A 15,485-nucleotide genomic window follows, 5' to 3' on the forward strand; every position below is an offset into this window, starting at 1 on the left:
CCCTCGTATTTTACATTGAACCCCCTTCTCTGGACGTTATATTTAAAAAATAAAAACATACTTAACCCTCTACTATAGACCTTTTATTTTTTAAATTGAAGCTGTTGTAACTCCTTTTCGAAGTAATTATACTTCAGTGAGTAGTTTGTATGTATTTACTTGCTCAAAAAGATGCCATTAACGTAAAAACGCTGCACATGTTGTAGAAGTTTACCAATTTTACAGGAATAATGTCAGAAGAGTTCTTATTCTGCCATGTCAATTATGTAATTAAAAGAGGCTGAGGTAAATTTAGAAATAGGTGGAGTCTCAAGTAAAACGAAATAACAAGGCGTTTCCACAATTCTTGAAAATTTAAATAATTTGAACTATTGCAAATGCTATATTTATAACTGCAAATGGTAACTGAATATTAGTGCAAATGGTATTTTAATTAGTGCAAATGCTATAAATATTAGTGCAAATGCTATACTTATTAGTCCAAATGCTACATCTATGATGGCAAATGCTAAAATTATTAGTGCAAATGCTATACTTCTAAGTCCAAATGCTACATTTGTGATGGCAAATGCACCATTATATATACTTTTGGGCCTTTTGATACGTAAGTATACAGCATTTGCTACAAATACAGGTAAAATACCTTTTGCTATAATAATTACAGCATTTGCAGTATTTATTATAGCATTTGCAATAATTATATAGCATTTGCAGTATTTAATATAGCATTTGCAATTGAAGATATAGCTTTTGCAACAAAATATACTTTTGACCCTTATGATACGCCATATTTGTGGGGATAGTTTAGTACTAGCTAACAAATGACATTGGCAATTATGAATCATTTTATAGTACAACAAACATGGAGTAATAATGATCATGAAACTCTTCCAAATATTCAATGTTTCAAAATGCCTCTATATGAAATGTTACCATACAATGTACATATATATGGAGGTAGTGATGCTGTTGGTTGACAATTATAGTATATTGGATTTATAACTTAACTTCTTTATAATGTTTTTGACTGTTTTAGTTGTTGCATTTGGGTTTTTTTGCCTTACATAAAACTATTGTCGGAAGTATATGATAAAGCGATTAATACATGGCCTTTTCCATATCAGCCTGGGTATCATCCCTCGACCCATATCAGCGCCTCGACTCCGTCTCGGGCTGATATGGGGGTCTCGGGATGATACCCAGGCTGATATGGAAAAGGCCATGTATTAATCTCTATGAAACACATGATATCTGTGATCAATTATTGGACGAAAAAAAATCTTCATAAGATGTTAAAAATAAAAAGTAAATAAAATAACAACTAATATGTTGTTATTGTCTAGGAAACAATGTATTATCTTAAAAATTCCAACAAACCTTAATGACGATTTTGATACAAATATGGTCGGAAATTAATAATATAACAAATATAGCCTTTGTATGAGGTCAATACAAGATATATCGACCCAAAGAAGTATATCGACCTCGGACTTCGTCCTCAGTCAATATACTTCTTTCAGGTCAATATATCCTTGTATCGACCTCATACAAAGGCTATATTTGTATAATATTTTCAGTGATACGGCCAGTACGCTGATATTCAAAAATATAGGCAGTAAGATCAAAGGGAAAATATACGAATTACCGATAATACACTGGATACAGATTATGTTCTCCTTTTTGTTTTTTTCGTGGTGTTGTCGTTATGTTCTTTATTTTGAATGGTTTGTGATGTTATCATTATATTCCTTTTTTGCAGTCTGCTTTGTGTTTCCGTTTTGTTCTACATTTTGCATTGTTCGTGTTGTTGTCCTTACATTCTTCATCTAAAAAGAACTTATATTTTTTTCTCAGCACACAATCTGAATTTAGAGAAAATACAACCTCTAATTCAGTTGTCGTTGTCGTTTTTTTTTTCTTTCTTATTTTCTTTTCTTTACTTTTATAGTTTTGGTGTATCAAATTTTGTCATGTTTGGGCTACCGTTAGCATCAAATTGATTAACATTTTACATTGATTCGGCAAAATATCCTTATCGTGATTCGTCAGAAGTCAGAAGTGTTATATTAGGGCATATAAGGGAGGGGGGTCTGACCCTAACAAGTGCCTGTGATTGCAACGAGGAAGTTTATTCCATGTCCATGTTCTCCCTTTGTCAACATCAACTTTAATAGCAGTTTCTTCCAATTGAATTTTAGTTCTTTAAAATAAATTTATCAGAACTTCGGTTGGTTTTCGTAAGAGGATTTCTGGTTTTCAAATTGTAGAAATGTCAATTTTGTACCTGTTAATCTGAAAATATTGATTTCTTTATTGATCTTTATCGTGAAAGTATGTCTGATTTAGGTCCTATATATAATCATCGTCTAATGTATATTACGGAGGTTTGCAATGTCAGGTAGACATATTTGCCTGCTATTATAGCCTTTGGCACTACCTGACAATGTAAAATCTTCGTTTTGACATACGGAAAATAGGTAATTTAATTGTGACAGAACAATTATTTTTTTCAGTTTGCCCTTACCCTTTTTTTCTCGAAAATCCGTTATGTTTTTGTTTTCCATTAACTTCAATAAGTTTCGTGTTCTACAGAACTATATGAACATGATATACTAGAAATAACTTAAATTTGCTATTTACTATCAAGTCCTAGTTTATTATCCACAGCGGTCAGTGGTAATATAGAGCTCTATAGAGTTAATTATTTAATTGAGAAAATTTAATCGAATAAAAATCTACTGCAATCAAAAATTATTCATAGAATGTTGAAAAAAACCATTTTAACTGCTTTATACTATAATAACATGTGATGATTTTAACGATCTTGTAACTGATAAAATTAATGATGTACGTACACCTCTGAGGAGCCAAAAATTTCTAGAATTAAACTTTTCTTAACCTGATTTTTGGGTTTATAAGACTGTAACAAAATGATTGGTGAAGAAAAAATCATATGGTGGTGCACTTCTTTTATTGCTACGGCCCTTTGAAAATACCCAATTTTGATGGTCTTTCAATTTTTCCGGTATCGATTTTTACCTATTTTTGGGCTATTATCGTGAAAAAAATCACAGTTCCACAATTAAACTTTTTTTCATACTTTCTATATAGATGAAGTGGACCAATCTGAAGGTGTTAATAAAAGTAAGTTTTAAAAACTAAGGATTTTCTTACCCCAGGAGTAGATTACCTTAGCCGTATTTGGCACAACGTTTTGGAATTTTGGGTCCTCAATGCTCTTCAACTTTGTATTTGTTTGGTTTTTTAACTATTTAGAAATGAGCGTCACTGATGAGTCTTATATGTAGACGAAACGCGCGTCTGGCGTATAAAATCATAATCCTGGTACTTTTGATAATTATTATCATATCTTGACGCTTTTTTTTGTGTAAAATTTACGCGGTATGCTGTCAATTTTGTATTTTTGTTATTTTGCTCAATTTTAAGAACAAAAAACTTTTAGGAATTTTGGTCCTCAATGCTCTTCAACTTCGTACTTTATTTGGCCTTTTTAACATTTTAATTTTGGATTCGAGTGTCACTGATGAGTCTTTTGAAGACGAAACGCGCGTCTGGCGTATATAGGGCCTACTAAATTTAGTCCTGGTATCTATAATGAGTTTATATGCATATTATTTCAACTTTTTTGTTATAATGATTGAAAAAAATACATATCTAAGAAATTTCAAAAGACCAAAATGAAATGGGATGTACATAATTCTAGTAAAATCGTTTTTTGTAGGCAAACATGGCACTGGCTACGGTTACATGCAAATGTAACAATAATAAATATATTATTGTTACATTGGAGACTAATTGCCGGAATGCAAAGTTGGTTAAGGAACTGATTAATTACGAATGTAACAATATTTTTTTTTTAACTAAACTGAAAATAAGAATGCATCCTTAAACACCATAAAAATCTGAAAATATTTTGAAATTGAAATCATTTTTTTATTTTTTGGGGTATTCTGTGAAGATTAGTTTTCATTTAAGTGCGGCTAGTTGGTGGACCTGAAAAATTATATATAAAAGTAGATTTTATAATTGAGAATGGAAATGGGGAATGTGTCAAAGAGACAACAACCCGACCAAATAAAAAAAAACAGCAGTAGGTCACCAACAGGTCTTCAATGTAGCGAGAAATTCCCGCACCCGGAGGCGTCCTTCAGCTGGCCCCTAAACAAATATATACTAGTTCAGTGATAATGAACGCCATACTAATTTCCAAATAGTACACAAGAAACTAAAATTAAAATAATACAAGACTAACAAAGGCCAGAGGCTCCTGACTTGGGACAGGCGCAAAAATGCGGCGGGGTTAAACATGTTTGTGAGATTTCAACCCGCCCCCTATACCTCTAACCAATGTAGAAAAGTAAACGCATAACAATACGCACATTTAAAATTCAATTCAAGAGAAGTCCGAGTCTGATGTCAGAGGATTTAACCAAAGAAAATAAACAAAATGACAATTATACATAAATAACAACAGACTACTATCAGGTAACTGACATGTCAGCTCCAGACTTCAATTAAACTGATTGAAACATTATGATTTCATCATATGAATATCAGGCACAATCGGCCTTCCCATTAGGGGTTTAGTATCGTACCATCATAACATATATGAGAAGAACATAACCCGTGTCATGCCAACAACTGTTTTTAGAATAAATGTGTTTAGTTCCGACGCAAAGACCTTATCAGTGACTCAATATTAACGCCAAAATATGCAATCTTTAATGACTTGACAACAGTATCGTAATCATATCCCTTCTTAATAAGTCTATTCAAAGGTTTTTTAAGTTTCTGAGGTGAATACTGACACCTTTGTGCTTTATAAAGAATATTTCCATAAAAAAATGGATGTGAAATACCTGAACGTATAAGAAGTCTGCATGTTCAGCTATATTTACGAATGACGTCTTTATACCGATGATAAAATTTAGTAAATGTGTTGACTAGTTTGTGATATCGAAAACCCTGGTGTAATAATTTTTCAGTTATAGATAATTTTCTCTCGTTAAAATCTAAAACATTGTTACATACACGAGCGAATCGTACAAGTTGAGATAAATAAACACTGTAATTTTAGTATTCAGCTTTCCGTTAGTGATATAGATATCATGATCGAGGAAAGGGCAGTGGTTCATCACTGTTTTTAGAATAGCTTTATTTAAAGTAAGTTCAGCAGGATAAATTTCATTAATATACATACCTTTTTCAATATAAAGTGGGACGAGTTGACAGGGGAAAATTAATTCTGGGATTTAACCCTTTTCACAAGTGAGGCGATTTTAAAAAGTGGGGCGAGTTGTTTAACCAGTTTTGGGCGATTTTTTTAATAGTGGGGCGAGTTGGTGAAAAATTGGGGCGATTTTGTGTGGGGCGTTTTTCCAGTGGGGGAATTTGTCCTACTTCCTTTTGAGGTAAACAAATAATTTTATAAACATTGTATTCGTTATTGGGCGAAGTGCCTCTTTAAAGGGGTGATTTTCTTAACCAGAACAGAACAGATTGCCGCAAAATTCGTTAAAAATATATATATTTTTAGACTCCTAAATTCGTTTTTCCTAAAAATCGCACTTGTTTCAGGGGGAGATAATTCAAAGTCAAGGTCACCGAATAGCAACCAATATAAACAAGATGGCTGATGCTGAACAGAAGGAAAACGCTGGTAGGAATTCACAATGAAAACAAAACTAATACGATCCATCATTATTAAACAAATTTTCCTTGAATATATACCCTTGCTAATGATGGTCGAGGAAATAAATTTGCAGTTTTTAATCCTAAATTATCTTACCATTTGTATGAAACTTGCACGAGAACAAAACTATTTTTATATTGTTATTATTTTCAAATGCACAGCTTTGCTGGGAGTTGTATAAATTAAGGCAACAGCAGGATAAAGTTATCCTGATTCCTAGTTAATTGATCCAGCCAAATCCAATGGGTTACAAACTCCCAGGGAAACATTTTTGCACTTGTAAAAACTGAGCATGCAGGTTGACGTTTGCACAGCAGTATCTGCGTTCTGGATTTCCACTGCAGATCAATAGTATAGATGTAGATGTAGAAACATATCGTCGACTTATATGTATATAATTGTATTAGAGGAAAACAACTGAATAACATAAACAAACACATATGTACAGAAAATTACTAATTGATAACAACTGCCATAAATTTCCTGACTTGATACATAACATTTTAAGAAAAAAAATATTTGGCTGAACCTGGTTTTATGGTTAGCATAACTTCACACTAAATAAATATATGGCCATGTTAAAAATACAACTAAATAGACAACATTTCATAAAGGTTGGGTCTCAACTTGGGTCTAAGCATGACCCAGGTTTGGCCATTTAGTTAAGCATGACATGTGAAAGTTTCATATTCACTGGAAACAAAATCCAGAGGGACAGTGGAAATTACATGTGCTTACTGCTATACACCTTTTCGCTATTACTGGCTGACCCAGCCGCTTGAACTTTTAATGTAATAAACAATAACTTTTCCATTGTGGTGTCAGATATTTTGTTTTAAGACGTCAAAATTTTACAGGAACGGTTCCTTAGTGAGTTCCCCAGAAATTTTGGATAGCATCACATTTGGCGTTCAAAAATAAATGTTATTTTTCAATGTAATTTGTCGCATCGTGGCAAAACCTCATTTCTTTTATATACGTTATTAACTTATTATTTATTACAAAATGTATAATACTGTTTGTGCATGTTGTATGCTATAAGCATAAGTTACCTGTGTGATATCCCTCAAATGAGATCCCCTATAGAGAATACATTACAAATTAACGCAAGAACAATTAGGACAGAGATATAATCGTGTCATGTGGTAATTTTAAGATACTGTTTTGAAAGATCAGACATACATGTACCATTAGGTGGTGTAAAAAGTAAAATCACAAAAATACTGAACTTAGAGGAAATCAATTCGGAAAGTCCATATAATCACATGGCAAATCAAACAACAAAACACATCAAAAACGAATTGGCAAGAACTGTCATATTCCTGACTTGGTACAGGCATTTTCAAATGTAGAAAATGGTGGATTAAACCTGGTTGTCACCATGTCCACAATAATTTTTTTAACAGTATGTAACTATAGTAAGTAACGAGTCTAAAGGAGCTGAATTAAAATGACATTTTTTTTTTACAAAGGGGGTGTTGGTAAGTAATTTGTTTGGTCATGTTGGTAAATGTATGTTTGTTTTGTTTTTGCAAAGATTTTTTATATATACAGTCATGTATATTACAGTTATAACATAAATACTATTTAAGACAAATAAAATTAAAGCTTCTCAATTATGTAGTTGCAATAAAACTAAGATCAACGTGAACTCTTGCCAGCGAACCAATGATTTAAATCCCCTCAAAATTTTGAGATTGCTAAATCTTCCTGGCCTACTGCTTCATGTAGCGAACTATACTATTTTGAGCATTCAAAACAATTCAAACAGTAAACTGAGCCTCTGTTTGAATTATCATTTTTCAATGATTTTCATCTCCCATAATCTGTGGATTTTTTTGTATTCATTAAATACAAATTGAAAAATAAAAGTGTAGAAGGACAGCTGATGGATAATGCGATTGCAATTGTACAACACATGGCTAGCTTGTGATCGGCATTATATTCAGCAAAAATCTCTTATTAGCTTATGCTTGTATTGTAATATGTGAACTGAATCAAAATAAAACATTCATATTCAGTGGTGTTTTTTTTTTAAGAACAATTTCTTAATAAGGAAGATATCTATTATAAAAAAAATGATAGAAATTTGCTCCACATATCTACATTTATATTATAAGCTTCTATCTTTTATAAGAAATTCAATTTACAAAATGTACATGTACAACTGACATGCTTTCTTAATATTCAAAAATGTTTTTACAAAATAATGATAAGTTTTGATGTACTAGTAAATCAAATTGCACAATCATGTTGAATTCATCAGATAAACTGAACTTTAAAACTAAATTGAGGCAGCTTCACATGAATTGAAGCAATCATGATACACCTAGAATTCTCCTGGATGTCCAAGGAAAACATTTTATTTAAGTTTGAATTAAAGTTGACAGTACAAATGTATGAATAAATAAATAACAATAATATTGTCTAAACCTTTATTAAGAATTTTCAATAATTACATTTGTACAATATATATCATATGAAACAACTGCAAGTAATTTTTTTATTGCATATATATACAAAATAATTTCCTTAGTGATAAGCAGGAAAACACTATGCAACCAGAACAGTTTTATATTTATTTTTTGGAAGAAATTGGCCACTTCTCCCTACTCTCATGGAAGGAGACTTCTCCTTCCCTCTCCAAAATCCTAGATTAGACCCTTAAGATTACACCCCTTTCAGTTTACATTAAATAGTGTTAGATAGTTAATGTCCTTTTGAAGTTTTGATTCTATATATGATTAACAATTTTATGCATTTGGTCTTGAGCTAACTATTAAAGGTTATTCCAGAAAAATTTGTACTTTTTGAAAAAATAAGAATGTTTTGGTACAGTCATTTTCCTTTGGAAAGTGATTAGTTCAACCTGTTTTTACAGCATTAAAAGAAGTTGGTCCAGGATTTGAGTAATAGGACATAAACCTGATACTTTTGCCAACCTTTATATGAGCAAGTCAGATTTTTTTGATTTTTTTTAGTATGCAAAAGTTTAATTTTCTCATTTTAAGGGTGCCACAGAGGCCTACTTGACTTTGCCCATGATTAAACCAGTAAAAAATTGTGCAGTCTTTAAAGTTTCATTCTTTTTGAGAATATTTGCTGTGAATGCTTGTTCATGTTGCAGATTCATGAATATACTGTATTTTACATGTACATAAATGTTTCTGTTTTGATGCTAAAGTCAATTGTGTGTTCATTTTTTGTTTTGTTTTTTGTTGCTTAACAGTGTTTGGGATGGTTTATATATCAACTTATCTTTTTTTGGTAGCACAAGTGTGCCTACATGACGTCCAGGTACAATGTACATAAACATGTAAGGGTTAATTTTGATTTTCAATATATTGTGACATAAATGTAACTACATGTACAAATGTAGGTGGCTTTACAGTACATGGATATTGTTGTTTTTTTTAGCATTTTCATGAGTTTTTGTATTGATAACTTCAGACAGTTATAAGTTGTTAAAAAAATTTCCTCTTTAAATTTGGCTCTTTAATTGATTTTTTATATCCTATCATACTACATGTATATTGTACAATCATGTATATGTCGAAGACTCTTCCCATTTGAACCTGCATGTACTTTAGTTAAGCAGTTATGAAGTACTTACCCAATTTATAATATGATCTTCATGTATATTTATTATAATACAATGTATATTGATATAATTTTCTCTTGATAGAATTGTTATTAAAACCTTATTGAAAATAGAATAAAACATGTACATGTCCTTTAAATGTAAATTTATATTTTTCAGATTCTTTAATAGCTGATATACAGAAAAGAATAACAGATGCATTTGAAATTTTTGACAATGAAAGCAATCAGACAGTTGATGTCAGGTGATTTGTTGTACTGAATCTATGGCAAACGGAATTTATTTTTCAATCACAAAAACATTAATGAGAAAATGCTGAAATCCTGTTAACATAAAAGAAGTAAAACAATCCAGAATACTCTATGTTAACCAATAAAAATAAAAATACATTAGTATATAATATCTGTAATAGGTCTGTTTCTCAAGTAATATAAGCTTTAGGTCAGGTATATATGGTGTATCAAACGATTATAAAATGTATATGTCTATCTGGCAGGTTTCATTTGACCATAACCTTGTTTTCATGATTCTGTGGTTAAGTGCTATTTTATGATACTATATTATAAGCAATAGGTCAACTACATGTATCTTTGGTTTACGGTTTGATTATTAGGTGTACATACATGTATCTGACTGTGACCTCATTTTCATTGTTCATAGGTAAATGTTAAGTTTTTGTGGATAAGTCTGTTATTTGATTATTACAATTTGTAGTTTAACTGCTTCAGCATCTGGAATGAGTGTAAGAGTACATGTCTGTCTAGCAATTGGCAAGGTTCATCTGACCTTGATATTGTTTACATTGGTCATTAAAACTGGTAAATTTATGTGATACTGATACAAGTAACAGAACCTTTTTCTAATTAAACAGACTTTTTACATAAAATCAATCATATTCAGTAAAGAAGGTGAGAGATGTCAACATTTGCATTCTTGTATTCCATACATTTGCTTTTGTAATTAAGTTTGGTAAAGGTTTTATGATTGATTCGAGTAATAGTTTTGGAAAACTAAGTTTTATGTCATACAGGGACACCTTTTATTTTATTTTAAAATGATTGTTGTTACATGTACTCTTAATCCCCTTTTTTGAAACGATTAATGCATTTGAATTTGAATGGGGACATATGGTTAGAACCCCCAACCCCCTTTTTGAAATGGCTGGATCCGTCCCTGACTTCATTATCAAGTCACTTTATGTTACTTGAACCTTTATAATTTTATTTTATAGAGAAATAAGTACCATCATTAGATCATTAGGTTGTGTTCCAAGTGAAGCAGAATTACAAGACATTTTGGCAGAGGTAAGAACAAGTTTGGATCTGATACTTAACTGATCAATCACAATCATGAAAATAATAGTAAAAAAAATATAGCATATTAGAAACAATTTAACACTTTTATGGAATTTAGGGCAAAGAAGGACAACTCTAGATTTATCTGACTTTCTGCAGTAACATGGAAAATTTACATATGTATGAACAAATAAGGGTATTGGATAAATGGCTGACCCGTGTTAAGAAAGAGCCTTATCTCTCTCACATAAAAGACACCCTTGTAGATTTTGTAAAAGAGCAGGATTATTCTGCTACAAGGCAGCACTTGCACCTGCAAAGTGGAGAGGGATCAATATTAGTTTCAATAACTTGTTCCCAAATCCACTATAAATAAATATGTTTAAACTAAGGGTATATGATGCCAATTACTTTTTTGAATATATAAAACATGTTTTGTATAAAGCATATTTTATTCCTCTTATAATTAATTGTTCAAAATCAAAGATTGTTAATGTATATTTTTTTTATTGATAGATAGAGGAGGAGGAACCTACAGGATATATACGATTTGAAAAGTTTTTACCAATGATGACAAAAACATTAATGGAAAGAAAGTAAGACATTATTATTGCAGCTAAATTATTTTAATATTTGGTCAGTACATACAGGGGGGGGGCACTGACTGCCTAAGAGGTGGCCCACTCCAGTCTTGCTTTAGTGATTCCCTATATACTCAGCTAAATTTTCCCCAGAAAGGGGGGGGGGGGGGGGGGGGGTGGCAGGCCCAGGCTTTTTGGTAATTTTTCAAAGCAAAGTATGAATATCTTCATTTCATAAATGGAGAAGTGTGTTTGCAGATTAAAAAGAAATGCTACATTGATGGAGGTCAGTTGTACACAGCGTGGAAATCATCAGAGAAAAGTTTTTTCTGTTAGCCATATTTACTGGTATCTTCTATTATAGTAGTTGTAGTGGTATGGAGCTATATAGTATGTTTTTATGAAGTTTACATTTTATACCTATTCCCAGATGTCATTCTTTTGACAAAATTATGGTTCTTGGGATTTTAGAGTTGTACTTGTTCACATTTCATTTATCTTTACCTAATGTGAGAAAATTAAATGTATGTAAAACTTTTCAGATATAAACCACAACCTGAAGATATGATATTAAAAGCATTCCACGTATTAGATCAGGAGGGAAAAGGCTTTCTGTTGGCAGAGGAACTTACAAAATATATGATGGAAGAAGGTATGTAATATCAATGACAAGTACGTATACTGGTACATACAAAATTATACATTATTATAAAAGTACTAATGTACAGCAAACATGAAGCTGTCTGTTTTGCACCATGTGTTTTGGAAACTTCAAAAATTATTAGGTATTAATTGAAATGGTAAAGGATAAAATGAATTCTATCTTCAAACTAATATACAAAGTTTATCCATCAATGGCAGATCTAAGGGGAGGAGAATGGGGCATGTAGTTGGAACCCCCTTTTTAAAAATGACTGTCCAGATCCTCCCCTTTCCATACTGTATGACTATTTAAAGGTTGTGTTCAAAGTTTATAGGCAGTTTAAATCTGGCCTGCTTGTTTTCTGAAATGATTATTTGATGCTTCATGTACCGTCAAAATTTGTTTTATTGATACAAAACTTTATATACAACATTTTTCATTAAAATACATTTATCAACTGTTGTACAATACACAAAACAACAGTTTATATATACTCAAAAAATATATTACCTTTTTAAAAAGTGGATGGAAACTGTATAAAATTTTGTATTTGAAGTTAAATCTGTCATTAGAATGTCATAATTATAATAGTATTATTTTTCTGAAACAGGTGAACCCTTCACACAAGAAGAAATGGATGAGATGTTATCAGCGGCTGTTGATCCAGACAAAGGGACTGTACTCTATAAAGACTATGCTTCACAAATGACCATTGATGAACTGTGATATTTATTTCCTTAGTTATGTTTTTGTAATAAAATTATGTGTCTTATTTTGATTTTGTTTTCTTTTATCATGTATCTGTTATAGCTACTGAATAATTCAGAATGATAATAATCTTTCAATGTAGTCTGAGGTATAAAATTCTCTGTCAAAAACATATGATAGGATGTGATGCCTTATTTCACCATTTTTTTATGGATTTTGAATTTTCAGTTAAACAATTTCCATTTATGACTATTTTAAAATTGACTCAATTACAGATGTGAAAACAGTTAATTTAGAATCTATGAAAAAAAGCCACATAATCATGAAAAGGGTTTTATATTGATGTATACCAAACATCTTCTTTTATTCATTAAGTTCTTTTTAAATCTCATAGTAGAATTTAGACTGCAAATTAAAGATTGAAAAGAGAACATTACTAAATTATCATTTATGATTTTTGGCTTTAAGCAATCATTCAAAGAATTAATGTATTATAAAAAAAAACATACAATACTGAACACAAAAAATTTTAATTATGTATAAATTGTAATTTATAATAGCAGTTTCTGAACAGAATTCAAAATTAATGAAAGCAGATGTGGGGTATACATCAATGAGACTATAACTGCTATACACCAATGAGACCATAACTGCTATACATCAATGAGACCATAACTGCTATACATCAATGAGACCATAACTGTTATACATCTATGAGACCATAACTGCTATACATCAATGAGACCATAACTGCTATACATCAATGAGACCATAACTGCTATACATCAATGAGACCATAACTGCTAAACATCAATGAGACCATAACTGCTATACATCAATGAGACCATAACTGCTATACATCAATGAGACCATAACTGCTATACACCAATGAGACCATAACTGCTATACATCAATGAGACCATAACTGCTATACATCTATGAGACCATAACTGCTATACATCAATGAGACCATAACTGCTACACACCAATGAGACCATAACTGCTATACATCTATGAGACCATAACTGATATACATCAATGAGACCATAACTGCTATACATCAATGAGACCATAACTGTTATACATCAATGAGACCATAACTGCTATACACCTATGAGACCATAACTGCTATACACCTATGAGACCATAACTGCTATACATCAATGAGACCATAACTGCTATACATCAATGAGACCATTACTGCTATACATCAATGAGACCATAACTGTCCAAATGACAAAATAGCCAAAAAAATCTTTGGATTGCAATATATAGTCTGTACAATATGTCAAGCTCTAGCTCCTCATCAGAATAAAAGATTAAATTAAACAGAAACTGTCAAAGTCATATTTGGATGCAATAGAATGTATCCCTGTTTTTGTGGTACATGCCCTCATATTTTCTATTTAATGGGTTTTAGATTATGAGAGAGCAGTCTGCTGTTACTGTTACGTTGTGCCTTTAAACCACTGTCCTGTCCCATATTAGGGGAGAGTTGTGTGCTTAAGAAACATATTGAATTTGCCACATCTATATGTTCCTGTTAAGTGATGAGCCTATTGTTCAGTGGTTGTGGTTGGTTTCATACTTGTTTAAAAAAAAAAAAAGTTTTAAATTTGGTCGTTATTTTTCTCATTATAAAACATATACACAATGCTTATTAACACACAACACATATCAAGTTTGATCCAGGAATTTGGGCGACATTGCTTTCACCGTTCTCGGGTTATGTCTCTTATATATAAAAGGAAAAAATTGCTGAAATTGCCTTTGCTGTTTCTGCTCTAACTTTACTTTGCCATGACCAAATGTTTTGAAAATTGTACACCACACTTATATCAAGTTCGAATTTGGCTGTCGTCACATTCACTGTAGAAATTGGTCCCTTCAGTGTGCACTCTTGCTTAAAGCTTACTATCCCAAAAAACTGCCTTTTTGCTAAAAAAAAAAAGTGAGTAATATTAAAAGGGCAGGCCAAGTTAAGGATACTGACTAAGTTCAAGATAAAGCCATGTATAAATAGAGACCGCATATAAAAACGCCTAGATTGAACAGGAATCACTACGTATGCATTTCAAAATTAAGCAAGATGCAACGCACATGAAAGGTGAAATTTTGCAATAGACTATACAACGAAATGTTCAAATGGAACAAGAGGCTCTACTTACAGCCCGGGGATATCCAAAATACATCAATTACAAAAGATGCTACACCAAGGTTCACACCTCTACTCTAAGACCAACACCCAATGGAACTGCAACATAGAGACGACAGTTTAGCTGCATCATAGAGACAACAGTCAACAACAAGAGCATTTCAAGACAAATCTTCCGTTGGCCGAATTCCGAGCGATCCGCACAAGATCAATAAGTTGTCGCAGATAACTTAAGCTACTAGTATCTAGATGTACACTATGATTAACGACCAGAGCAATCGGCCTCTTTCCTCGCCTGATATTTTTTGTATATTTGACATATCGAAAAAAAAGCCAAAGACTTGATTTCGTCATTGAATTCGTACATGACGTCGAACAATTCACTTTACATTAATGAATGTAATCCTATTCCTAGTAACTGTGAAGATACCTAAAGACACTACATATCCGCACTTTAACATACTCCCAGAAAGAAAAACCAACAATTGACGAACAATACAAGATATTATTCCAAATTGGAAGAAAACAATGTCTTAGTACACTTCCGAAGACTTATACATAGCTACATCTAACAATCCTACAATCAGGTCTCCCATTAATAAGCGAGGTAAACGCATATTACATAGCATGCCAAAACGATTACTTGCCTCAAATCATAAAGAACCTTTGCGAAAATTAACTCATTGTTAAAGATAACGACCGAAAACTAATTTTAACTGTGATGGCTGTAGAAACGCATGCCATGCTGTAACTTGCTTTCGCTATACTCTGCACCGTGTCTGGTGGATT

The 15,485-nt window shown here is 31.8% G+C and overlaps 1 protein-coding gene across 1 annotated transcript; it reads left to right on the plus strand.

The window, feature by feature from the left end:
• The first annotated feature begins 5,566 nt into the window (after positions 1-5,566).
• On the plus strand, positions 5,567-12,605 carry LOC134711768 (dynein regulatory complex protein 8-like). The gene is made up of 6 exons (XM_063572633.1): positions 5,567-5,680; positions 9,474-9,558; positions 10,546-10,618; positions 11,126-11,205; positions 11,733-11,842; positions 12,444-12,605. Exons 1-6 carry the CDS (start codon positions 5,650-5,652, stop codon positions 12,557-12,559), a joined length of 495 nt encoding a protein of 164 aa, XP_063428703.1. The 5' UTR covers positions 5,567-5,649; the 3' UTR covers positions 12,560-12,605.
• Positions 12,606-15,485: the final 2,880 nt, after the last annotated feature.

Source organism: Mytilus trossulus, chromosome 3 (assembly GCF_036588685.1).
Source record: "Mytilus trossulus isolate FHL-02 chromosome 3, PNRI_Mtr1.1.1.hap1, whole genome shotgun sequence".
Taxonomy (NCBI): Eukaryota; Metazoa; Mollusca; class Bivalvia; order Mytilida; family Mytilidae; genus Mytilus; species Mytilus trossulus.

What these genes read in the sequence shown, in the direction of transcription:
- LOC134711768 (XM_063572633.1), top strand. Translation starts at nt 5,650, where the DNA reads ATGGCTGATGCTGAACAGAAGGAAAACGCTG. An exon ending in AATCAGACAGTTGATGTCAG is followed by an intron (nt 9,559 to 10,545) that starts GTGATTTGTTGT and finishes TTTATTTTATAG; the next exon opens with AGAAATAAGTACCATCATTA. An exon ending in AAAACATTAATGGAAAGAAA is followed by an intron (nt 11,206 to 11,732) that starts GTAAGACATTAT and finishes AAAACTTTTCAG; the next exon opens with ATATAAACCACAACCTGAAG.